Below are 27,660 nucleotides of genomic sequence, written 5' to 3'. Positions count from 1 at the left end.
CATGTGCGCAAAATACAGATAAAGGCCAACTGAGGCCATGGGATTACAATTGTGAAAACCGGTTGAGGTATTACAAAAGTAAAGGGGAGCCATCTGATTACAAGTATTGGGTTGTAAAGAGGAGGCAAAGTTGAGGTGCTTTAAGGTATTTTGGGAGTAATTCCTAAAATTAGACCTGTCTCAGAATGGAGACTTGGCTGCCTTATATAGACGGGAGGAAGCCTTGGATGCCATCTGAAGATTGCTGGAATCACGGAAGGTGAAATTCGTTTACTGCGGTGAAAACTCTTTCCACCGAAAGCAAACAGTGCTTCTGAATGATTGTGTTTGTGAATAGTAACTTTCACTGTTCATAAATAGTGACTTGTCCCCCTGCTTTTTGAAATACTGTTCATCTATTGCTGATGGATGAATAGTGATCTGTTGGGGAATCCGCTAGGTGTGGATACTGTTCATAATGCGGGAACTGTTCATATCAGTGGTTGGTGTTGACTTGGAATAGTAACCGGATTGGAACCTTATCCTGAGTTGCTTGGTTAGGATGCTTTAATCAGTATCAAGAGCATCTGATGGATATCCTTCGTAAGGATCCCATTGGGAATTATCGTCACAATTATAGTCGTGATACATGGCATAGTGGTTGCAGAGTCCACAATATAGGAGAGGTTTATGTACTGGCTTTCTTCCCGTAAGGAACTCCCTAAGATTATCGGGACCAAGCTTTTTAAGATGCCTAATAGCAGAGTCATATGGTCTTCTTCCAAAAACATAGATTCTATCAGTAGAACCTATAAAATGGTAATCTTTCCACAGATCTTGGTTGACATCAAGAATTTGATTGTTGAAGTAGTTCCTTTAGCGTTCTGCCAAAGCATTAGGGTATTTGTATGAAATATATGTGTCTCCTTCATACCATGGGCCCTGATAAGTAAAACCAATGATAAGGACAAGATGCTTTGAGGGGTGAACCTCCATCCAATTATCTTTGTCCCATTTTGGTAGAGTACTCCAACATCTGATAGAAACAAAAGGGTTGTTGATTTGCTTAACAACATTTTGGATGATCTGAGGTAGTTGGCTAATTTGGTTATGACTTGTTAGCTTGATAAGCTTGATGAAACCTGATTCAAACATTTGTGAGAGCCAAGCCGGATTTCTCTCATTAGCATCTGTCCCATCTTCATAATTGATCAGAAGTCCAGGAAAGGGATGTTTATTTTCATATACTATAGAGCTGCTTCCAAAGTATTCTTCCCATGTAGCTTGCATGAGAACATTATCAATATCATCTGAATCATCTGGATTAGGGATAGTGGTTGTGACCAGAATTTTGAAATGTTCATACCAAAGATTCAGAGATTTGTTCATAGCCTTGCTTCTCAGAATACGAAATTGTAAATCTGATGGCAAGTTGGCAGTGGCACTTCTTAGAGTAGCTCGAGTCTTAAGACTACGCCTAGCATAATCAGTACCCATAATAGTCACTTTATCCATTGAATGGATGTCCTCTTTGCCAAAGAGTTGACTGGTTAGGACTTCATTCGTAGCCTCAAGATTAACTAGGTGAATTTCTAGTGCTTTGAGGGTTTTTTGAAAAAGGTCTTGGTTTTTTCAGGTGTAGGCAAATTGAAGATTATTAAGGAGACATTTAATGGAGTAGGGTAAGTCTGTATATGCTCCATTATTGAATTGTAAAGTCCTGGATTAAACTTCCTGTAAAACAATAGCCATATCACCACTGGAATATGTCACCGTTGCAAGGACAAATTCCTGAAGGGATATCGATCCTCTATGGCTGGTAGAGGATGCGCCTTCATGCATTACAAAAGACTGTCCCGCTAGTAGTTTTTTTTTTCTTAAGGATAGCCCCTTGCTGGTGCTTTCCCCTTGTTCTTCTTCTTTGCTGAAGAAGTCATAATCCACTTATTAGTGGTATTAAATATTGCTCTCTCACAATCCTACCAAAAAGGGTTTGGATCATTTGAGGTTTTTAATAATTATTAAAAAACCTTTTGTTTTTGAAACTGATGGATGCAGAGGTGCAATTGCTTTCATGATGAATGCATGGTGATAACTGGGACCGACCTGGGTCAAAAGAATCATCAATTGAGATGAATGAATCAAGGTGCTGGGCTTGATTATGAGATGGAAGGGGTTGGATGGTGACAGTATTGAGAGATTTTGATATAGAAGCTTTCTGGAGAGAGCTAACCTCCCAAGGTTCGGGGCTTCTTATGAACTCAAATTTGATAGACTGAACAAAGGGATAGGCTATGATTCCTTCACTATCTATGGTTTAAGGGTATAATAAACATAGGAAAGGGTTTCCTAAGATGACCCTATCTGTCATGTTTTTAACAAGGACAAATTTTGTCTTGAAGGATATGCCGTTTTGGCAAACCTCGGCTTGGGGAAGATTGAATTCAATTTGCATTCTTCCGCCACTTGCGGATGTCAATCGCTCCGTAGACTTTTCGAAGTATTTGGAGGGAATGATTCCTTCTTGAATGCAGTTAAGATCAGCTCTTGAATCTATTAAGGCTATGACCTCGAATTCAAAATCTTTGCTAATGACAATCCTGACTTTGGAATGCCATTTATGGGAGTTAATCCTGCTGATGGTATCTAAGAATAATTCTGTGGATGGTTCATTGCTAAGATCAGCTGTGGGGTTAACTGTTTCTTCCTCATCAGAAGGGTTTCAGAATGAGGGACCTTCCTCAATGCCTTGATGAGAAGTGTTTTCCAAAAGTTGGACTCTTCGATTAAGAAGATCATAATCAACCTTGAGAATGGTTAACTCTTGCTTTAGGGTTCTAACTTCTGACTTGGTCTCCTTATTTTTTCTTTGAAGGTCGTTGATAGTAACTTCCTTTTTGGACTGGGTAAATCTATTGTAGATTTGCTCTAAATCTACTTTGGGTTGTTGGATCCTTAGTTCAGGTTTACCGATTTCCTTTACTAAGGCTTGATGGAATAGTGTAAGCTTCTGAGACTTTATAATAGGATCTTCTATTGCCTCTATGAGGTCTAGGAGAAGTTCTTCTTGCCTGTTGAGAACATTGATAGTTTTGTTCGTACAACAACCATCTATGCATGGTGTAGGTTCATCCAGGCTACTAGAGGTACTAGTTCTAGAGGATTCAGAGGATGACCGATATATTTGTATGAGTTCACTGTCACTAGCGCTGCTGAATGACTTCAGAGTGATCAAGTCCTAATAATTTAAAGATCTCATGCTTACTGGATTGGTCACTAATGAGGGTATTGATAAGGGATTTGACCTTAGCTCTACACTTACTCTTGAAATGACCTTTCTTTCCACAATTGTAGCATTTTCCTGATGCTTATGGAATGGATTCCTTGGATTTTCCTTTCTTATAGAAATCATCAGTCTTGTACCGCTGTTTTCTATAATACTTGGTTGTTGTTTTCTTTCTATGAGATTTCTCAGAGGATTCCTTTCCTCTGTGCTTAGATTTTCTCTTGGAAGGTTTGACTGAGGGTAAGCCATACTGTGTACAAAAATGTCTCATTTCGTACTTGGCTTTGTTCTTGTTGACTTGGCTTTGGATTTTGAGATCTCTACACATCTTCATTCCTTTAGTTTGAATGGTGCTAGAGATGTCTCCATAGGTTAGGTTATCATAATCTATAACGCCTAAGGGACTGCAAAGGGTTTCTTTGACTTTCTGGCCAAAGAGTGTTGGTAATCCATCAATGAACCTCTCCTTCCAAAATGGAGAGTTACAATCACTCCTATGCATGACTCGGGTAGTAAAGACATCTTCATACCACCAGTAGTCACCTAGAGTTTTACATTTAAGGTTACGTAGCTGTTCGTAAATTCTAGATGTGATATTGCTGGGTTTTCCTATGAAGTGTTTCATGATTGTATAGATTAGGGTGTTGACTCCATCAAGAACTCCTCTTTCAATATTATCAAATATGGGGGCTTCTTCCTCATCTTTTACAACTGCATGCTTGATGTCTTCCTTAGACATGTCTGTTAGGTAGTTGTTCCACCATTGTAGGAGTTTCCCTGTAAATCCTAAGACCATCATTTCTATGACTTCCTTGTGAGGACGACCTTCGTCTAGGTAGTTTTTGGCTACCATAGTCATATGTTGGATTTTGTTTAGGATTTCTTGTTTTGATAAGCCATCTATGTTCCATTCATAGAGTTTACCAGAGGATACTGAGAATTGGTTGCTGACATTCCGTTCTTCGAATTGGAGGCCAAGGGGTGTAAGTCCAGGGTACCAATTCCTGGTTAGACTGGTTGGATTTATGTTGGGATGGTAAAGTCGTTTTACCTATAAATCTTAAAACTGGTTTTCTAGTTGTTCTATCTCTTTGTCAGATTCTTGACCAAAACTGCTAGAGGCTGCTTGAATGTCTTTAATGTTAAGATGGCTGATAGCGACTGAAGAAGGGGTGACTAGTTCCTTCTTAACAAGTTCTTTTAGTTTTTGGGCAACTATTTCTAAGGTTGTTTTGTCCTTAGGGTAACTGAGACTGGTGTGCTTAGTTGTGGGCAGCTTATCTAGGGGCTTTTCAAGGGGTGGATGGCTCGACCTTACAACTTCCTTGGTTGCATTGGGTTCTTCTATTGTCCAGGTTCTGGTAAGGACACAAAACTGTTTGTGCTATCCAGAGTATCTTTCAAAGTATATGAAAAAGGGGACATTACGGGAGATATCCTTCATGAATGCCGTCCATACTTCAAATACTTCTACTTTTTGCTCTTTAGTGTAATTGGCTTTATAGGCTTCTCTTTTGGTTCTGTTTTCCTTAGAACCAAATTCCTTTCCTAATTCTTCTAGGTTAGGAACAAATTGTTTGTTTAAAACCAAGAGCTGGTTATCTATGGGAGGATCCTGAAATGGTTGTTCCATATCAGTCCCAAAAAGGGATGGAGGGGATTGCTCACGGTCATCTTCTCCATCCACCAAATTATCTTTGGCCGTGTAGCAAGGTGTGCTAAGCTAGGAATTGGTTCTAACTCCCTGGAGTTATACACCTAGATCTCTTCTAGACTTTGGGAATGGTGATCCTAAGGGTCTGGTTAAGCTACACTGGGATGCAGATCTATCTCTAAGGTAGATAGGTGACTGCCTATGGGGTTGGTGTAGATCTATTGAGGATCTAAACTGGGATATGTCCAGAGGCGTTATACACTCATAATCTAGAGGAGTGCTGAGCCTAGATCTGTCAAAACTTAACCTACCCATGCAATCGGCTAGCTATTGGAAAAATTCTAGATTTGGATTTTGGGTTGGGTTTTGGATCTGTAGAGTATGGTTCTCATTCTCTAAAGTCCAATTGGCTGGGAATGTGACCTCTGTCCATTTTAGGGTTCTAGGGACCTGAATCTTGGCACTAGGGTCAGTGGTTTGGATGAGGGTTGTCTCACCCAACCTTCTTTTATCAAGTACTCCGACATTCATGTTCATTCTCATGAACTTATAGGTAAACTCTGTATATTAAGGCGATTTGACTAGTTCCCTGAGTCATGAGGGTTCCATGGGTCTTGATATTGAGTGTAAGGGCATTGATGACATTCTTGTCATGGATATGGATAGCAAAATCTGGGAAACAGTCAAAATGGACTGGTCCGTTGCTAAGACTGGTTTCTATGGTTCCTAAGAGGCTGTCATGGAATCTAATGTGACGGGTATCTCTGAAGGCCATAAGGATTGAGCTGTTCAAACCTTTTCTGACAAGCGGTTTAACTTTGACCTGGACTAAACCTATGTGTAGGAAGTTATGTCCTTGCTTCCTATGTGCTAAAATGGCTGAAGGGGATAACAAGTAGCACGTTTCGTACTCCTTGTTTATACCATAAATTTGCTCTATAGTCTTAACAAGGTAGTCTGTCTTGAAGGCTTTCTTCCAAGACCATGAGGACTTATAGATCTAGTTGGTGGGAACCTTAGGGATATTCCAATCTCCTATGTCTAGATCTACATCTGATAACTCATAAGATTCTGAATTAAGTATTCCTACATCTACTGGTATCTCTGGGAGGGATGATGGTTGGGAACATCTACTGCTGGTAGAAGAGTAACTTCTAAACAACCTATTCATTTTTCAGGATTAAAAGCTTAAATTAACAGTTACAACCTAGTCACCTTTAACCTCAAACTTCTGGATCAAACCTTAAGATCTGAAATAGGGTATACTACCTTGACAAAAGCCTTATCTGTTCCACGCAATATATATATATATATATATATTACTAGTCGCTGACTCACGCAATGTATGGGTAAATTTGATATGATTGTTTTTTATTGGATAATTATTGAATTAATATATTATATTGTATATTTTTAAAAATTCAATATATGTTATTTGGAATTATGTTATAAATTAGAAATTTTTGTAGTGTAACAAATTATATTTTGTAGTCAGGTGTTATATATAGTGAGATATGTATGAAAACACAATGCAATAATATATATTTTAAATTGATAGTGTGAGAACTATTTGATCAAGTTGTAACTATATATACTTTGTTTGTTACTGTAAAGTTATGATTTCCAATTATGTTTTTATGTTGGCTTTATTCCATGACAAAAAATGTTGTAAGTGCATTAAAGTATTTCCTTGAATTTTGTGGGATTTTATTGTATTGGATATAGTACTAAGTTGGTGAAGAATCGAGCATGAATTGAAGATCAGTGCAATTTCGCGACTAGCTCACAAAAGGTTCACAAGAAGGGTTCCCGTGAAAAGGGCACGTGAGAAGCACATGCTGGAAGTTGAAGAGTCAAGCTACATTTTGCGAGTGCTTCGCGAGACACGTCATATCGCGAGGTTCTCGCAAAACACTCTACCTGGAGAATTTAAGTGTGACTTTCTTACCCTTCACTCATACTATATATACCTTCATTACCCACAAAAGTAAGAAAGACTATTTAGAGAGAAAAACCCTAGATAGGTTTTCTACAACACGTATAACACACTCATCTTTTAGAGAGAGAGCTACTCATCCTTAAAGAGAAATTATTGTAGTCTCTTCTCTTTCCCTCTCCTATTGTCATACCTTGAGAGGAGATTTGTACCCAAACACAACTCACACCTATTCAGAGTGTAGAGAGTGTTTTGGAGCTTGGGAAGTTTTGGGGATTTGCCAAACAAAGTCGATGAGGCTTGGCGGATGCAATCGGGGGAATTGCAGAATCTGGAAAGCTAAAGAAAACATGACTCCGAGAAGTCCGTTGGTAGCAGGAGCTTGGAGGGCTCAAGTACATTGGGTAGACTAGACTTGGAGGGTCTTTATTATTCGTGTACTCCAACTTTATTATCTTGGGGATCGATTTTGACTTGGAGGGTTGCAGAGAGGTTTTTCGCCAAGTTCGGTTTCCTCTTTGATAACACGTCTTGATATTATCTTGTGTTTGCATCTCTATTCCTTTACTCTTGTACTTTACTTTTATGGTTTATTGTTCATGTGTATGCACTAGAGTAGATCAGGTGATTGCATTTCTTTACTTTTGTTCTGCACTTAAATAAATTAGAGTAAAAGCAATCTAGCCTTTAACTCAGTCTTTAACTCGTGAAAACCCGCCTTTGAATCGATATTCACATGCTTTATTGCAAGGCTTATTGTAGTAGGGTCATCGATAAAGCCCTTATATACTTTCCCATAATCCCCCTGACCAATTACGAAGTATTTATTGAAGTTATTGGTAGCTATTTTGATCCCAGCGAGTGAAAAACGACGGCATAATCCCTCAAGAAGAACTAAATCAGATTGTTTTGTTTCTTCTGACCTTCTCTTCCCGGACGGCCTAAATAACTCTGAAATTCCTTTCATTTGGGGCTTCGGTCCCCACCTTTTTTCCTATTTTGTGGGAAAAAAAAAACACATATACACACTGTGTTTTTAATTTTTATAATTGAAAATGTGAACAACACCGCTCGTTTTTACATTTTTGGTTGTTTTCATGAGCATATAAGTAGGTAGTGGACACTAGGCTGTAGGCAACTTTACTGTATACCATTACCAATTGCATTGAATTTAATCAATGCAAGGAATTTGAGCAAGAAGTAGCGCCATGTCGATGTCATATGTACATGATTGTGCACGGGTCAAATTTGATGTGCTGCTCTTTCCAATTTGAACTCTACGTACCACTAGTATTTTATCTTGTTATTTTATATTTTATATAGTTATAGTAATTAGTAATTGATGTGAGTTATAATTAGTTTAAACTAGTAAGTTACGCAATATATGGATAATATTGTAATGTTTTATGTAGGATGATTTTGAAGAATGTTGTATAAATATTATAGCATAATTATTATAGATCTTTATTTTTAATGAGTTTATTATAAAAAGTAACAATTATAAATTGTACAAACATTTTCATTATAATTATTCAATTGAAGTAATGAAAAAAAAAACTTTGGAAGAATATTATAGAATAAAAGTTGATAGAGAATGTGTCTTTTTCTTTCTCCTTAATTCTAAAAACAAATACACATCCTAAACACTCACGGACAATCACACCATTTACAAAACCTATAAATCCACAACATTTGACCTTAGTGTCAAAATAGTAATTGTCATTATCATTCAATATAAAATGCAAGCCACCTTTCCTTGGTTGTAACCAACTCATACAGCTTAGGATAAGATGAAACAACAATGTTAGAGTTAGGTAGGTATCGTCAAAAGATTGAAGGTAAATGACATCGTATTTTGTCTGTGTGTATTTAACATAGGATAACATGAAGGGCTATGGGTAAATATATATAAAGAGGTAGAAGCAAAAGAGGTGAAAATGGTAAATTAAAATATAAAAAGGTTTGTGTGAATGTACATCAGATGAAAATTCTTGCAACATTAAGTCAAAGGATATAAATAATATTTATTTTTTAATTAGAAAAGTCTTAAAACATTAAACCAAATGAAACAAAAAGTTAATATTTAATTTTTTCTTATGTTGAGAATATATATATATATATATATATATATATATATATATATATATATTTTTGGGCATAGAATGCGCTAGTTGGTAGAACCTCATGCTTTTCATCTAATTCATCCAACCAAGAAATTTCACCAGATTACAGTTCATATTGTCACCTACAAACTTGTTGGTTAGTAGGTGTTTTTCTTGTATGATTTATGCTTTCCATATCAACTAGCTATAAAAATTTCTAGAATTTCATGATAAAACAACAGAAAACATAATGTCATAGTGATGCAATAATATCACAATTTAATCTCTAAATTTTAATTGAACTAAAAGTAGCCAAAAACAAATTCTTACCAAGTATATGCATCATACAAAAAACCAAAAATATAAATTGCACATAATATGAAAAAATAAGCCTAAATACATTACAATACTACATAAGTAAAAATGTATACATAAAATCTAAATAAAATATTTAAAATGAACATAATATTTTGAAAATTAACATATCTCATAGAAAGAAAACAAAAAATACTATGAGAAAAATTATGGACGTTTAACCTCACAAAAAGAAAACCAAAGATACTATCAGAAAAATTAAGGAAGTGTAATTTTTAAGTTCAATGGAAATGGGGATTTAATTATATTGGACAAATGTGAAGACAAATAATATTTACCTAATTCATTGAATCTGACTCTTGCAATTCTACATTGCAGTTAGTCTTATGCAAAATTTTCTTAATTCTTACATTTCTAATGACTTTTAAGATCCATCTATATCTATTCAAAGCAATAAGTTATAAAAATATACAAATTTTTGCCTTTTTCCATTTAAAAAATTGAAATAAATGCATTTGCCATTAGTTAATACTTTGACATAAATGCTAAATGTAGATGAAATGGAAGCCTAAATGAAAAGAATGCAATACAATGTGCCACTTGGCAAAACCTCATACTTTCCTATATAAGGTCTTTGCTTTTATATATATATATATTGATGATTGTAAAATTTCTTAAATTTATCGAATCTACAAAATATAAAAAGTAATAAAATATAAAATATAATAATTTTTTATTTTGATTTTGATTTTTTTTTGGGGGAACCATCCTTTTGACCTCTCATTAATGTCTCATCCAATGGTGTATAACATCCTACTTTATTGGGTTATTTGACTTATTTCAATATTTTTCATATTATTTACCCCAGATAGTTTTATTGGTACAATATATTATTAAGGAGTGATCATTTTTGCCTTCAAGTGCACTATAACTGAATTTTCAAACACACATTTTTGTTTTTTACATAACTGATATTCAAATATTGTTTTGGGAGTTTACTTTGTCTTAAAAAAAGTCTAGATGATTTGATCTTTTGGACATTGTAGATTATTGAGTGATCGACTCAATTATTAAATATATTCAATTAGTAGACCTTATTTTGTTATTTAAATTTTCGAGATTAAAATATTGGAATGTTACATTTAGGCTATGCAAATTATTGCCCCATGAGTCATGTCAAATTAAGGGAAAATGGGGCACATTTTGCCTGCATGATTGGAGGGCGTATTGAGAACTTGCTTGATGCTTCTTTGAAGCGTCATTTTCTAGCCAGTCTTGGCCCTCATGGGCTAAACTTTGACGACCATATTACTGTTATTGGGGATTGAAATTGAGCTATCGGCACATATCCTGTAATTAGAATGTCTTTGAGCAACTACAAATAGAGGTATTGGTTTTTAGGAGCTCATATGGTGAAGCTCCCTGAAGATTTAGACTTTGATAGGTAGCCAAGGAAACTCGTGCATGTTGGTGCTAACCTTGCAACTTGCACTGAACCTGAACTAAAAATGCATTAGGGAGAAGATAGATGTGAAAGATTATGTAAATGAAACTGGGATTCCCCATCTCTGATGTCAATATGGTTATATGGGTGAGAACTCAAATGCCACTCTTGGGACTAGTAATGCATCTGCTTCTGCTCTTTGTGAAAAAATAACTAAAACTTTGAAAGACAATGGTGGGCTTGAGATTTTTAAGAAGGGAGCATCAAGAAATTGTTATACAATGGCGCCTTCTACATAGTAGGAGAATTATCCTTTTGTCACCTTCAAGATAATTTCTTTGGTACCATGATAATTAGAAAACTCTTCTTATGAATGCAAATGTAAATGGATGTCAATAATTTTATAAGCATCAGCAGCCTTAGCTACTCACAAGAAGTTCGGAGAGACAGAGAGGACAATGTGAGAGGTTTTGAGATGGTCCACAAGGAACCAATCTGCATCATGTCCTTTTTCTTGAAGAACTAAACTCCTCTGCAACTTGAGAGTGAAAGTAGTGTGAGGAAACTTGGATGCTGCTGACAAATTTCTGAGCCAGTTGCAAACTAAAATGGAATAATTACCATTCAGCAGGCCTCAAATTGGTTAATTTACCTTTCTTTGCTTGGTGATAGTTCAGGAATACAGACTTTCATTACTTTTGACTGAGGACATCGCCCTAATCAAAAACATTGATCTTGCAGCCCTTGCCAAGCCTTCAAAATCTTAGGGAGAGTAAATGAAAGTACACATTCCAGAGTGCATTCATCACAATTGAAGAGTATTTAAGCTATGGAAAAGATGCCATGGACACTTTGCTTAAAAAAAATATGACAATAAAAGCTTTCGCCAGAAAACAAAAGCTTCATCATAGAGTTGGAAAGATCAGGTTTCATTTCATTCATCTCTGATAGTAACGTTTTTATATACATTCATCTCTGAAATTACTTCCACCAAGACATAATTAAGCAATCCCAATAATCATTCAATGATCTGAAATTTTCTATGACAACCAATTAAGCTTCATGTCTCCTCAAGCTCTCAAACTCCATGAAGTGGTGATCTTAAATCACTTAGAAAGAGAAAAATGTTCATAAAGCACTGGTTACAGGCTTTTCCTATTTATGTCTCTTTCCTTTTCCATATTTCTTTTTTAATTTATTCTCTATGCACTATGCATTTGCTATTTTATTGGTTTCATTTTGAATATGGATATTCAAAGTATCTTTTATAATTGTAAAATATTCCTGCATATTTCTATGTTTAAAAATGTCGTTAAGTTGAGATTCTATAATTTTCTGTTTCTGTTAAATACATTCTGTTATTCAGTTTTGTTTTAGCCCCCTTTTGGATTATAGTAGACATGGGGTAGGTATTTGGTTGGAAGATGTCTTTTGTGCTAGCTTATTACAATTTAGAATTTCCAATTTGGCATCCTTGTTTCATAGTATCAAATTTCCCTTGGTGCAACTAATCCTTGTACGGCAGATAAATGCACTCAAATCAATTTAACTGATAAATGTAAAAGACCTTAAGCAGTATGATGAATAATCGAGCAGGGATCCCCATAGTAAAAGACTGAGAACCAATTTATGACCATCTTAAGTATTTTGCAGCATAAAGGCTATTACTTAGTGTTGGTCCTGCCAAAGTGGGAGGAAAAAGGCACTTTGTGCCTCACAACTCAAGACCATCGCCATTGCAACAAACAAAAGGCCCTTAACCTATCTTGCACCATAAATGTGGAAATGTTCTAAAGGCAACTTGTGATTATTTCAAGGGCTCATCTTCTCCATCAGGAAACCAGAGAATGCATTGGCTTTGAAACAAGAATTTTACTCTGTAACAAAGGAAAAACAATCATTTGAAAGCAAGTGAATAAGACTGACCAACCTTCTCCAAGTTATCTCATTAAGTTTTACAAAACACAGTATTACTTTACAGTGTTGAGATTGTTGTCGTTGTTAATTGAGGCTTACAAAATGCAAAGGAAGTCATCATGCACATCAATCAATGAAAACCGTGTAGCATCCATCACCGTGAAAACTTCAAACTACAATTCAACATAAAAAATATAACAAAACTGAATTCAGATCTATTTTCCAAAACGAGAGCACACCCTCCAAAAAAAACCTTCATACTGTGGCAAACAGCCCAGTTTTGTTCAAGGAAAATTTAGCTCATGTGGTCGTGCTATATACACCTGAAAAAGATTCCACAGGAGACGCAGTACTGGAAATATATTCAACAATGGTATAATTATATTGATCCACACCATCCTTTCTCTCGGCATCTGCGCTCTGTTGCAGCTGCAGAGCGTGTTCAAGGTCTACCTCCACTTCACCAATTGTGGGACGATCGTTTCCCTCATTTCGCACACAAGAAGTGGCAATGTCGAGGTATATTTTGAAACACTCTGGAGCTATCTTCCCCATCAGATACGGATCAATTATCCTATTGATGGTCCCTTCTCGTTTGCATTTTCGGGCCCAATCAACTAGATAGTGTTGCTCTTCCACTCCCAATCGTTGGAATGCTTTCCTGCCACAGAGTACTTCCAACAATACCACACCAAAAGAGTAGACATCAGATCTATCAGTCAATTCTCCGGTCGCCAAATACCCAGGATCAGCGTATCCGTAAGTACCCACTACCTGAGATTCAATTTTAATCAAAGCCTTTGACAAACTGGAGGGACCCAACTTGGACAACCCCAAATCTCCCAACTTGGCCTCCCATTTCTCGTCCAGAAGAATGTTGCTCGGCTTCACGTTACGGTGGATGATGGTATGCTTCAGCCCAGTGTGAAGGTAGTGCAGTGCACGCGCCACTTCAATGCAAATCTGGAGTCTTTGTTTCCACGGGAGGGGACCATGGTGGTTAGTATTGCCGTAGAGGTGGTCGCCGAGGTTTCCATTGACCATGAACTCGTAGACTAGGATCATCTGTTGATCATCGAGACAATATCCAATGAGAGGGACGTGGTTGGGGTGGTGTAGCTGGCAAGCCAACACCACCTCTGTCCTTGACCAGTCGAACGTTACACACTTAATTGCAACGTTTATGGTGCAGCTACAGTCATCAATTAACAACCCCTTGTATACTTTCGCAAAACTATCCAGATCAATGAGTAATTTATCGTCGAAGTTATTGGTAGCTATCTTCATCTCAGCCAGTGAAAATCGACGGCATAGTTCCTCAGGAAGAGTTGAAGATGGTTTTGCTCTCTTCCCGAACGTCCTGAATAACTTTGAAACTCCTTCCATTGGCGCTCCGGTCGTATCCCAGTGGATTTGACGACGGAGAAGTGGCGGCTTGACCCGGCGATGACGGAGTCACGGAAGTGATCCCTTTTGGGTGGTTTGGACTAATTCCATGGTTTTATCTCAAAAAAACAAAGGACATAGGTACCAATCCGGTCCGATTATGCCTACAAAAAGTACAAACTTAAAAAAAGCAAGTTTAACCAGAATCTGCCATTTACCACCAAAAAAACAAAATACAAGGGGAAATTACACTTGTAGTTTATCCGAAAAATAGTTTGTTTATTTGTAGTTTAAAAATTGATACTTTACCTATATGAGGTTAGCTCTTTGTCTTTCGTTACCCATTTTTATTAAAAATAGAGGTAAATTTGTATTTTTGTTACCCTTTTAAATCTCTCTCCTTTAAAAACATAAAAAACTAAAAAATTAAATAAAAAGAAGATCCAAAATCTAAGTTTTGTAAAAATTAAAGCCTAGTTTTTACATCTAAATGTTAGGTTTTGTATCAACTTTTAAATCTTCTATTTTAACACATTAATAGAAGAAAATACAACCTGAAAAACAATATTAAGAGGCCTGATAAGACAACAAACCTAGAAACAAAGAAATTGAAAAAATGAGTGAAAAAAGAGGCCTCAGAGATCTTGGTGGATAAAATTCATCAAATGGTAATTCCCATCAAGGGTAGCAAATATTAATCCTTATATAACCGGCCTCTATAACCCTATAAATCATCTAAGTTTCAAATAAAATAAACAAACAAATTCAATGAAAACCCAGTTTTTTTTGTTTTTTTGTTTTTTTTTTTAATAATAAAAAGAAGAATAAAACACCGAATGAAGAAAAAAAATAACATTAAGATGTTGTCAGAAGTAGCTGGTTAGCATATCACATATTTCGGCAAAGAAAATATCATTGGGAATCCGAATGATTCTTTTCATCATCCAACATCTCTAATTCAAAGAATATATATATATATCAATCACCAATTCAATTAAATAGCTTAATGAGTAACGTTTAAAAATAAGAGAATTTTTTTTTTTTTTTTAATAAATGTATCAACCTTGTCATCGAGAAAAATATCAGAGGAAAGCCAGAGCTAAAGGCAGAATTACAAGTATGGAATAGATACAAGTAGCATAAAACTTCAATATAGCCTAATAATAGATTCCATGACCCCAATGCTAAAGTTTTCAAACCACAGAATTGCAATATTAGGTTGATTAATATTAGGCTTAATCAACCGTCATATAACCAAACCCTAGACCCATATAAACAAAACACATAAGATCAATAGATGCAGAAGAACAAAGGAAAAAGGCACACAAAAACAAGAATATGAAACCTTCAGAGGCTTTTGAGAGTTTGGGGAGTTTTATGATTTGATTTATGAAAATGTAAGAGGTTGTCGCAGAAGTGAAGAATAAAAGAGTTGTGAGATTGTATTTTCAATTTCAATTTTTAATGTGTTAAAATAAAAGATTTAAAAGTTGATACATGAAAAGAAGATGTAAAAGTTAGGTTTTAATTTTACAAAAAATAGCTTTTAGATCTTCCTTTCCCTTGATATTTTTAGTTTTTTATGTTTTGAGAGGAGAGAGAGATAAAATGGTAACAAAAATACAAATTTGTCCATGTTTTTAACAAAAGCAGGTAACAGGAGACAAACGGAGCTAACCTCAAGTAGATAAAGTGCCAATTTTTAAACTACAGGTAGGTAAAGTGTTTTTCAGGCAATACACACGAACTTTGTTGCCATTTACCATTAGACATCTAACATTTTCGTTAGTTGTCACTGTTCAAAAGAATGTAGGAAACTATAAACTCGAGATCCAAGTAAAAATCGAGCTTTTAAAACTTGATTTTCAGTGATCGGCAATACCTTGACGTGGACAAATTTTCCACGTGTAGCCACGTAGAAATCGAGTTTATAAGACTCGAAATCTACACGCCCATTTTCAAACCCCCCCCCCCTGAAACAATCACACTCTCTCAACCTCACTCAAACACTCACACTCTCTCAATCTCTCAAACGCTCTCTCTGAAACACTCTCACTAAAAATTCAAACACTCTCCCTCAAACACCCAAAGCAGTCACCCTCAACCCCTCGGCGTGACCCAACTACGCTCAATCGCCAGGTGGGTTTTTCGGTTTTTTGTTGAAATTTTGTTCCTTTTTTGTTTTGGGTGTTCAATTGTGAAGAAATGTGATCTGGGTTTCTCTTATTTTAATTGGTGAAGGTTGATTTCCTGTCTAATGTTGGTGGTTTTGTTTGATCATATGGGGAATTGATGGTTAATTTGTGTTTTATTTGGCTGATTTTTTTCTGGGTTTTGGTTGGATTTATATGAGATTGGTTTTCGTATATGAGGGACACAAAGCAAAGATTGGATAAAAGATTTTGCCAAAAATTGTGGGAATCTTTATAGTGTTTTGATTGAAATGTGGGCTTTTAGAGATGGGATACTATTGGCCAAGGAACTAAAAATTACAAGTTTGATAGTGGAACTTTATGCGTTAGTTGATGAACAACTCCATTGTCAAATTTTTATTGGAGCCAGTAATCACCGGAACTTTTTGAAGACTTCCCTAACTTGCAGATTGTGCACACATACTGGGAAGCCAATTTGTGCTGATGATTAATATTAGTCATACTCTGGATAGCTGAAATTAGCTCAATATTTTATCTTAGTTATTCATTGGTTACTAAATTATGGTTATGAGCTTTGGCGTGAGTGAGGTTAGTTGAGTTGAGTTGAATATCTTTGTTCATTGATGAGATAAAGAAAACATTACACTGACCTTCCCTCTTCCCTCGGTTAGTTGATGATACAAGGATCTCCCTTGTATTTGCAGAAATTTTATTTACCTTTCTTACCATTGTTAAGAACGAGGAATGGTTGTTGTCTTGGATGTAGGGTTTATAATTCTGCAATTAGAGGTAAAGGTTTCAGTTTTGTAGAAGGTGCCAGAAATGGTGAAGGTGATTTTCTTGATGATGTTGGTTATTGGATGAACTTTTGAATTCAGTGATAGAGATGAGTAAAGGATTGAGGATGAAGACAAGAACAATGGTATCTCTTGAGTGACAACTCTACTTGGGATATATACTTCTAAATTTAGAAGTATAAGGGAGGTCTTTGTATATTTATCTATGACCTGGGGCCAAGGGAGATTCTCCCTAATTTAAACTACAAAATATATATTCTTAGAGACTCAATATTTTAATTTTTCTTCATCATCAGAAGGGTAAAAAAGTTTTAAATATTTGTGGCCAAAAGTTAAATGTTTGAAATGTTCATTGAGGTTAATGAACTCAGAATTTTCCTGTAGATAACATGTCTATTTGTATATCTTTTAGAATAAAAAAAAAATTGAAATGAATCACTTTGCTTTGAAGTGCTTATTATTATTATTTTTTTGGGCACCCAACTTGCACATTTCAGATACTTCCCCATGAACATTAAGGACCTTGCTGGCATAGCAACATTGGCAGATTGGCTAATGTGGACAAAGTTGGGTGTTTGATGGATATAAATTATCTATTATGTTCAGATTTTATTTTAATTTTTTGCTAATTAGCTCTGTAAATGACTCTGATTGTGGTTTTGTTTGTCTCCTCTATACATTGGTTTTTTCTTTGTTCTTTTTTGGACACATTAGGGGATTTTTTATTTATTTTTAATCAGATGTTTGTCTGGGATTTCCTGGTTTTGTGGTTATTTTTATTCATTATCATTTAGGACGTGCGTGGCTATTTTTCATCCAAGAAGTCACTGTATAGCTTTGAAGTGTATTTGTTCTGACTATGTGTCCTTGGCAACTTGCTTGATCCCGTTAGTTTAATATGCTGTTATTTACTTATTTTTATCTTTATTTTTAGTTACGAGATAGATACAACAAGAGAATAAACTACAGAACCTTCTTTTCATTTTTAGTCACATTTACTTGCATGTAGAATAGCATTCCTTTGCCCCCACACTATTAATGATCTCACAGTTGAGTATCTGAATGTTTGCAGTATGGAGCCTCGGATTGATGACGAGCCACAGGTCTTGCACCCTGGTCCACTTGACGAGTCATTGTTGACACGACAACGATATCATCGATCAGAGGACATTTGAAATGGCGAGGTGAAATATCTAGTTCTAACAATCGCTTTAATTTTTACGTTGTCTTTGACTTTTAGTTAGCAAGTTCTTTCAAAACACAATTTGTAGTTGTAATAACCGCTATAATTTTTATGGATTTTGCAGGACCCGGGCCCACTTACGTGCTTTGGTCGCACTAAGGAGATGGCAAGCATTCAGATGGAAGATAATCTGGTGATTGACATTATCAAGTTGCTAAGGCTGGAAGGATTGTTTAGGGCCCCTTCCAGAGAGATAGATCATTGCCTAATTTCGGCCCTAGTTGAGCGATGGCGGCCGGAGACGCATACGTTCCATCTTCCACATGGTGAGATGTCAATCACCCTACAAGATGTGGAGGTCATTTTCGGACTTCCTATAGACGGTGAGGTCTTGGTTGGGCCGACTGCTAGCGTGGTGGATGGGGATTGGCGAGATCTGTGCATGGAGTTGCTTGGTTTTACTCCGGCGAATGACAACAAAACTTTGGTGGGGCAAAGAATTCTCATCGGCCGCCTTGTTCACGCCATTGCGGTGCCAGCGCCTCATGACGCAACGGAGATGCAGATACACCAGTATGCTCGGTGCTATATTTTAGCGCTGCTAGGGGATAAGCTTTTCATGGACAAGTCGGGAGATAGGGTGCATTTGATGTTCTTGGCGTTCCTGCGTGACCTTCGTGATCCGCCACAGTATAGTTGGGGTAGTGGTTGCTTGGCCTGGTTGTACAGAGAGTTGTGTCGGGCAAGCGAGAAAGGGGCATCGCAGATTGGTGGGGCGTGCACATTGGTCCAGTATTGGGCATGGGCAAGGTTGCCATTCTTGTGCCCGAGGATAGAGCCCCCACCTGGATGTGATTATGGCCCATGGCCATATGCTCCACTTGCATTTAAGTAAGTATTTTTCTAATATTGTGTGTGCAATGTACTCTTCTTAGTAACTATAACATGGGTATTATCTTATCTTATGTTATTCGCTTCTAACTGTAGGTGGGTGCGGGTGCCAAGCTCGAAGAGTAGGCCATCCGGCATGGCCTTGATCCACTATCGCGAGCAATTAGTTAGAATTCAGCCGGACCAAGTATGGCAAACAAAAATTCTGTTTGGTTATGTTAATTTTTGTTTTAATAAACTTGATGTTATGATAATTGTTTTTTGTTTCTATTGTAGATTGTGTGGCAGCCATACGAGGCAGACTTCGGCCACCTTCCTGACTTTTGCGTTGCAGGGAGGGATACGTGGACGGCAAGGGCGTCACTTGTGTGTTTTTGCATAGTAGAGATACACCACCCAGATCGTGTCCTTCGTCAGTTTGGGTTGGCGCAAGAGCGGCCCGACCATGTTGTGTACGATGAAAGACTGCATAGAATAGACTTGCGTGGGAAGGTGGAGAAGAATTGGAGGGAGGAGCATGGACCAAATATCCTTACATGGGATGCGAGACAACAACGACTTTGCCATGCACCTCCTCAGACTGGTGAGATGCCTCGCGATCATGACTATTACCGCTGGTACCGTCCAGTCACTCGAAAGTATGTCGACCGCAACAGCACAAAATTAGATATAGCGGTAATGTGTTCTAATTAGATATATCTTAGTTGAGTATTTGGGTAGATTAATAAGTACTGTACTATATTATCCATTCTACAATTGATACGTAAATGTCTCAAATTTAATTGTACTGGTTCTTTCTCGGTTTCAGATTAAAAGCCATTTAGCGCTGTTGGAGATGCTTCCTGTAGGCAGCCGAGCCCACAACCATGTCCGACGCGTCCTAAATGATCTGGCTGGGCTTGGTGGTGGTCCTGCACCAAATGGAGAGGCCAACAATGGGCATGAGACTGAATCAGCAGATATTGCAATCCCAAGCACAAGCGCAGCACCTGTACGTACACCGACCCGTGCTACTGCAGCTAGGGGCCGTGGTGGGCCTGCTACAGCAAGCCCAAGCACAAGCGCAACTAGGGGCCATGGTCGGCTGCTACGGCAAGCCGAAGTACAAGTGCAGCTAGGGGCCGTGGTCGGTGTGCAACAACCGCTCGGGTTGTAAGTAGTCCTGAGATACCTGCACCCATCCCGCACGCATCTCTCCAGCCTGAGGTCCCTCCACCCATGGTAGATGCATCTCCTCAGCCCGAGGTCCCTTCACCCACCCCACCTTCACAGCCCAGTTTCGATCTCGGTATTCATTCTCAGTTGACCCCTCCTATGCACCCCGAGACACCCTCAAACCCATCCACTAGATCTACTGCACCCACTTTGCCCATAGACCCACCCCGTACTGAACCCATGACAATGATCCCCACTCCTAGCCTGTACACAGAGCATCATTACCCACCTACCTCATCCTCATCTGACCCTCTAGGACCTGCAGTTGGGATTGACACTCTTCAGCCAGATACTGATGTACTGGACGAGCATCCCCTTCATCAGCCCTCACCCCCACGAGGTCGACCGCAACGTGCTAGAAGAGCTCCCACTTGTGGGACAGGTGGACACAAAATAGGACACAAAGGCAGCTCTATGGTACGATACCATTAATTACGATGTATAGGCCTATTTTGCAGTTCATTTTATCTTATCATTACACCAAATATTGACTGTATGCATCTAATGTCTTTGCAGCACGATGATGAGCCTAAGGATGATGCCCCGTAGCCTCCTCCCCCGCCCAAACATTACACGAGAGTTAAAAAACGCAAAATTGGTGAACCTTGAAAAAGAGGTTTGTTACAGGTAATGTCTAATGTGATCTTTTTCTGTTGGGGCTCTTATTTGTTGTGTGTGTGTGTTTGATGCTTCATATTTTTACAGCTTTATGTTTTCAATATTTACTAGATGTATGGCATTGGTTATTTGTTAGTGTGTTTGAATATGGTACTCTTTATAGCAACTATTTTTTTTTTAATAAACTTCTTTATAGCAACTAAGTTGAATGTATGTACGAGAAAACCCAAGTCCTTGATTTCTCCACCCTTCCTCAAAGCTTTGTTTTTGTGTGGTTCTTCTTGTTTGAATTGTTATGCTGTTTTGTTCTTTTATATATGCCTAATAAGTGACGTATACTTCTTTTTACAGTACATACATGGTAGTGCTGCTCGAGGAGTTCATTATCTACATCGGCCGGGGCCATTACTTGAGGATATTGGGTTTCTTCTTCTTCCGGTCTGTATCAATTTGTTCTCTTTTTTCTCCCGGTTTGTGTAATGTACTTCTTATTGTAGAATTCTTTTCTTATATTTAATCTTTATGTGAAAATAGGAACTTGGGAAAGACAAAGCTTATATCAGTGAGACTTTATTCACCCTCATTTTTATATCTTTCTTCTTGGTAAGGCATTGCTGTTGTCTTTGCTATCTTGGTTATATATCTTTGTATGGCTGCATCTGTAACCATTCTTTTCCTGTTTGAAGTGCTGTATTCTAGAGTGTTGACACTGTTTCCATTGAATTATGTTCTTTCTTTGTTGCATCTAGAATTAGGATTAATGGAAGACAACATGCTAAATTTTGTACATTTAAATTCAGTGCTTACTATTTTTTGATAAGCAACTCACGTACCTCCTGCAATATGCCTTTCTCATTGCCTCCACGAGACTATTGATTTTCCTCTCACGTACCTCCTGCTTTGATGATCTCAGGCTTAATTTATTATTATTTTTTTTTTTTTGTGCATTTTTTACTTGTGGTGGTAGCAGGGGTGGGATGGTGATGGATTAGTCAATTCTTGGGTTTATTAATCCTCTTGAGAAGATATAATTTATGAAAGTGATGCTTGAATGTCTTCTGATGGTTGGTTTGTGTATTTATTTGCTGCACAGGCTTCTCAAATTCTACGGATCTTCACATTCTATTCTACCCAACTTCCTGGTCCAAACTATCATTGTCGTGAGGTAGACTCTTTTTGTACCATAAGTTGCTCTGAATTGAAGGGCTCATTTTGGAAATTGTGCAGTCATTTTTAATTTTTCCCCTGCTAGTAGTATATAACCTCTTGCTACATTATGAAGGGTTCAAAACTTGCCACACTGCCTCGTCCTGATAGTGCACTTGAAGTCCTATTGATTAATTGTGAGTGACTCTTGTACTACTGAAGTACTTTGCCTTAATGCTAGGAAATAGTACGTATTTGTGCTCATTTTGTTTATTGAAAATGCAGTTCCTCGGGGGATAGTGTATGGTTGTGGTGATTTGATTTTTTCATCACACATGATTTTTACTCTAGTCTTTGTGCGCACATACCAGAAATATGGCACGCGAAGGTAAAGTTCGACTTATAAATATTGATGAACCCGAGTTTGACTTCTAAGCTAGTGATTGTCTCGACTCTCGGGTAGAGATTGTGACCGCCGTTTTTAGTTTTGTTTGACTTGTTTAAATCTTACTTCACAATGCTACTCGACCAAATGCTATCTTGGTGATATGTGGTTCCAACTCGATCTTAAATTTTTATTATGCATCATTGCGAGTTTATAAAACGGTTGCTTGGTTACTTGCCGTGATCCAGCAGTTTCTTGATCATAGCATCCCGCAAACATTACACGGTTGATGTTGTTGTTGCATGGTATGGTCCTCTTTCATCTTTATAAACTTCTACATTTTCTTCGAATAAAATTTACATTTTGTTCACAGTTCTCTCTATGATTCCCCTGCGGGTATCTTGTTAATTTGGTTGTGTTCTTTATAGACAAGAAATTGCCGGGTTAGGAATCGCCATCGTTATTACTAAAATTCTTGGTTGACGATCTTTGGGCGGTTCATTGACTTGTGTTGTTACTGCGTAAATGCCTGATCGGACAAGTGGAGCATCATTATTGTTACCCTTGACTTCTAAAGACAAGGATAGCAGGAACAAAGAAGAGAATCACAAGCTCTTGAATGGGAACTCAGGAGACCCTACTGATCGGGTATAGTGAATCAGTTTTATTTTTTTTATATGTTATCACAATTGAACATGAAGCCAATTATCTCTAACCTCAAATGGCACCTCCTCTTCTCGTAAGAGTAAGGTTGAGGTTAAGGTTAAGGTTGTGGGTTCAATAACCATCGGGTGTGTAATTACTGATAAAAAAAAAAGTTATTATAATTGAAACATGTTTGTGTTAAGCTGTGACTTAGATAAGCATTACATTGTTTCCAGAGGCAGAGAACTCAAGTCAACGGCAAGAATCTGGAAGATGGCAATACAGGTCAAGTGAGTTCTAGGTCAAGTGACACTTCCTTTCCCCTGCAAGAATAGGATCGAAGATTTTGGGTGTGTTTGTTACATATTAGTGGAAGATTTTATTTTATTAATGAGAAACTAAACCTTATTTGTTTTATGATATTTTGGTGTAATCATTGGTACAAACTGACCTTGTTTTGCAGGTTTTTATGCTCCTTGCTCACATCCTCAAGTATCAAATCATTTAACTCTACTAGCTGATTCTTTGCCTTCTGAATCGAATGAGCAATCTTCAACAGCTGCCACAAGTGGTGGCAACAGAAACAGGTGCCCTGTCCTAGGCATTCTTTATAACACGAATACAATAGAAAGTTTCCATGCCCTTGATAAGAAGAGTTTGCTAAGGGCAGAAGCAAAAAAGGTGCTCCTTGAAATAGGTTTAGTTCCTTAATTTTATGTGCAGTCAGTTTGTACTCTGTAGCTCAATTTCTAAGTTAAGTGCCGATTAGCAATTATGGATATAATTGTTGTGTAACTTGATTGAAAGTAGAAGAATTCATTTTGACCAAATGTGAATGTAGATCTTACAAAACAAGTTTCCATCTTCTTGATATTTAGATTTGGGATGACATTCATACTTGGAAAAGTTTGTGGAGGATAGTGCCGTACTTTCAAGGTTCCTTCTTATCTCATTTGCGAGACTTGAAAAAATGGACGTTTCACTATTGGTTTGCTTTCCCTGCTCCGGTGCTTGATCCTCCGGCAACCTTGGTTGATTTAAAGCGAGCTTCACGGTATTTTAGCTTAGAAGAGGTGCGAGGTGATAATTGTTGGAAACTATTTTAAAATGAGAACCTAACTATTTTAATTAAATTACGTTGTTCATGTTTGATTGTTTTTGTAACATGCAGGCAAAATCTGTTTCAGTGGCTTGTAATGAGTGGCGAAACTCAAGCTTAACAGCCGGTAGATATGCCTCCTCATTATTTTGAACTTTTTTTTATCTTAAAGGATGATTATATCTTATTTATGTTCCTTTTAATGTATGCTCAATTTGTCTGATGCAGATGTGCCCTTCTTTTTGGTCTGTATTGATCCAAATTCACTAGCTACGGTTAAGCATATAAAGGATTGGGAAACTGCCAAAGTGATGGTAACAAGGTTTGTCCGTATGACTCCTCAAGTTACTTGGAATGCTTAATGGGATTTTGCTACTAGAAATAGCTTTATGTGGGATGTTTAATTGATGTGTTTTTCTTAAGGCTACTATTTTTGCTATTGGCGATTCTGTTGTTTGGTTTTTATGACCCATGTCATCTTCCAAATAATCCCTGGTTGGGCTCTTCGCAACTTCCTTGCACTTATTTCGTGAGATGGAATCTCAAGTCGGTTCGCTTCTTGTGCTATAGAGAGAATCGTGGTTTCGCAGATTTGGGGTTGTGCCTTGTTGGTGAAGCCTTGATTACGGTTCCACAAGGTAGAGCGGCAAAAGCTGGGTAACGGCTACGTTCGATTGATAGTTACTCTCCCTCCTTCTGCAGTTTGAATTTGTTCTTTTTAAGCGATCTTTATAACTTATTGTTAGTAATGGTTTAGGATGGAGGGATCATCAATGTTTACCAAATGCGGTGGGGTGGGAACAAAGCAAAGGGAGGCAAGTCTCCGGGTGTATTAGCCTTGCTAAATCCATGGATCCAACTAGGTATGGCTTCGGTACTATCACTCTATTGTCGATAATGGTATTGTTCCAATTGTTACCTAGCATTTTGAGGCATTCTATTTTCGGGTTGGCCATATCTGCTGCAGATTTGAACTTAAAAGCTGATGAGATGGCGTGCTTTGCCATCTTTGAATTTAAATGCCTTGTCATCTATGAAGTGTCTTCTACTAGGAGCGGTACACTTGGATGTCGGGTTGCTCGCATGCTTATGGTAAGTGCTAAAATAGTTTATGATTACCGTATCCGATTCTATCTATCTGGTGATAAAATAATATGCTTATTACAGGCTTGGGGTGTCCGGAAAATTACACCTTTGGTTGACAATGGCGGGGTTCCTATGTCGAATCCATTGAGGCGGTCCCTATATACATTGGATGACTTGCCTCAATGGTGGGGAATATAAAGCTACGGCGGCGGTCAAAAGTCTCGGTCGGATATTTCCAGTGTGGTAAGCGATTTTACCCTTTGATGGTTTCCTATAAAAGATGTTTATTTTTCAAACCATGCATATGTTCCATATTTTATTTTACGGGATGCGAAGGTGTTGTGATGGCTATACCAATGCCTGGGCATCCTGTGCCTAGCCAAGAGGAGGATAATGTGCTTGAAGATTGTAGGCGCCTGCATGATTTGGTTGATTCTCATGATGCTGTTTTCTTGTTGACCGATACAAGGGAAAGCCGGTGGCTACCAACACTTCTTTGTGCCAATACTAACAAGGTCTGCTCTTGGTGTAATTGTTGCTATATTTGGCATTGCATTCTCCAATAAGCTTGGTTCACTTCTTGTTCAGGTTGATTTATTTGATCAACTGCAATAATAAGGTGTATTTATTTAGATATCAAATTCACTTGTTTGCAGATTACCATAAGCTGCAGCTCTAGGATTTGATAGCTTCTTGGTTATGCGCCATGGAGCCGGTCCTTTTAGCTCTAATGATGAAAGGCGAGAGATTGGGCTGTTACTTTCGCGTGATGTGGTTGCGCCAATTGATGTAATATTCTAGAAAAGCTGAGCTAATATGGCAATGCCAACTTCTAAAGTGTAATAATTTATGTTAATACTTAAGAGTTTCTATTCCAGAACTTATTGTGAACTGTCCAATAAATTAATAACAAGATGCTCTTTCTTCTAAAGCTTGTGCTCAGTGGTGAAATCATATAACTTTTTCAAGGGAGACCATGGTTGTATATTGATGTTAAAATTTTTGAAGTTAATCACTTGTCCGAATAATAATAAATTTTTGACAATTTAAGGTCTATTGACAAGGCAATAAAATTCAAAAGCAAATTTTAACCATCATGTTTGATTAGCAAACTTGACGAAATAACAACCCAAACCAAATTGATTTTTTTGTTCTCTTCCTCTTTTTTATTAAGAAATCACATTGCCTAATATTAGGATTTGTTCGTAATTGCAAGTTATCTCATATATTCGCTGCCAAACGACAAGAGAAATTTGACATATACAATTTCAAGTTCTTGGAACTCGAAAATTATCGATGCAACTACAACTCTAAAGTGGTGGTTTTTAAAAGTTTTGTTCAGATCCATTTGCACAATTGATTACCTACATGACCAGAGTGTCCCATTCCATCTGTTGCCTATAATGCGAGTGCAATAATTTCTGGATTATGTTGTATTTTAGTGGACTATATTTAAGTTCAATCAAGACATCCTCTGCTTCAGCCAAGAGAGAGAAAGAGTCTCTATGATTGAATTCAGGAAAATAATTTCAATACAAGAGGTCTGTAATGCAAAGAAGCTTGCGTGTAAATTGCACACTTCCCTCAGTCCCTGTAGCAACCAGGCTACCCCCACAGAAATAAGAAAAAAACAATGTCCATATTTGCACTGTCATTAAGTTTACATTAGACCATTGAAAGGATTTACAATCTTCACTATTTTAATCGATTAATGATCAGGACATGTGACTTCTTGAGGTAAACAAAATATCACTTAATGGACCATTCTAAGCATTATCATGTGTTTCATGATGACTTACCTCTATAGCTAGGAGCTATTGGGATGCTTCTATGTTTTGGTTTCATTTTTCTGTTACAGCTGGTTTATGATCATATTGGTTTATTATTATTTTTTAAATGTCTAAAATTAAACAGGGTTCAGGCCTTGATCTTGTCACCAACAAGAGAATTGGCATCTCAGACAGAGAAGGTGATATTGGCAATGGGTAATTTCATAAGTATTAAAGTACATGCATGCATTGGAGGCAAGAGTGTGGGTGATGATATCAGAAAGCTAGAATTAGGCCATCGAGGTGGTGTACGGAACTCCGGGCGAGTTTGTGACATGATCAAAAGGAGAACACTGAAAACTACACACATCAAATTGTTAATTGTTGTAAGTTTATGTTTTGTGATCCCTAACCTTACTCTTTTAACTCTCCTCTCTCTCTCAGATGTGCAAAATGCCTATGAATGTTGCTGATCTAATATAAGTTTTGCTGGCCGTCTTGTGTGTTGATGCATCACAGTTGTGCGGTTTAGACCATAATTTTCACCAAGCACTTATAATTCTTGCAAACACTAATACAAGTACACCTTTTCATAACATACCAACAACGAACAGCAGGGAAAAAATGAGCAAGTAGACATCAACAACAACAACA

The 27,660-nt window shown here is 37.3% G+C and overlaps 1 protein-coding gene, 1 long non-coding RNA gene, 2 other non-coding genes and 1 pseudogene across 4 annotated transcripts; 2 read left to right on the top strand and 3 right to left on the bottom strand.

Annotated features, from left to right (window-relative positions):
- Positions 1 to 12,828: 12,828 nt before the first annotated feature.
- Positions 12,829 to 14,159, bottom strand: LOC142636812 (receptor-like protein kinase FERONIA). Its single transcript, XM_075811111.1, has one exon. The coding sequence runs from the start codon at positions 14,017 to 14,019 to the stop codon at positions 12,934 to 12,936; it is 1,086 nt and encodes a 361-aa protein (XP_075667226.1). The 5' UTR covers positions 14,020 to 14,159; the 3' UTR covers positions 12,829 to 12,933.
- Positions 14,160 to 14,650: 491 nt separating this feature from the next.
- On the bottom strand, positions 14,651 to 14,734 carry LOC142637715 (small nucleolar RNA SNORD24). Its single transcript, XR_012844841.1, has one exon. It is a non-coding gene; the product is annotated as a small nucleolar RNA SNORD24 (small nucleolar RNA).
- A 146-nt stretch (positions 14,735 to 14,880) lies between these two features.
- Positions 14,881 to 14,969, bottom strand: LOC142637731 (small nucleolar RNA R12). The gene has a single exon (XR_012844857.1). It is a non-coding gene; the product is annotated as a small nucleolar RNA R12 (small nucleolar RNA).
- Positions 14,970 to 18,747: 3,778 nt separating this feature from the next.
- On the top strand, positions 18,748 to 19,398 carry LOC142633936 (uncharacterized). The gene is made up of 3 exons (XR_012844002.1): positions 18,748 to 19,043; positions 19,140 to 19,230; positions 19,320 to 19,398. It is a non-coding gene; the product is annotated as an uncharacterized LOC142633936 (long non-coding RNA).
- A 233-nt stretch (positions 19,399 to 19,631) lies between these two features.
- On the top strand, positions 19,632 to 27,226 carry LOC142635494 (uncharacterized; annotated as a pseudogene).
- Positions 27,227 to 27,660: the final 434 nt, after the last annotated feature.

Source organism: Castanea sativa, chromosome 5 (genome assembly GCF_040712315.1).
Source record: "Castanea sativa cultivar Marrone di Chiusa Pesio chromosome 5, ASM4071231v1".
Lineage (NCBI taxonomy): Eukaryota > Viridiplantae > Streptophyta > Magnoliopsida > Fagales > Fagaceae > Castanea > Castanea sativa.
This window is presented reverse-complemented; position numbering and strand designations above follow the sequence as displayed.

Bases quoted from the DNA above. Each gene is read 5' to 3' on its own strand.
- LOC142636812 (XM_075811111.1), bottom strand. From the start codon at position 14,019: ATGGAAGGAGTTTCAAAGTTATTCAGGACGTTCGGGAAGAGAGCAAAA.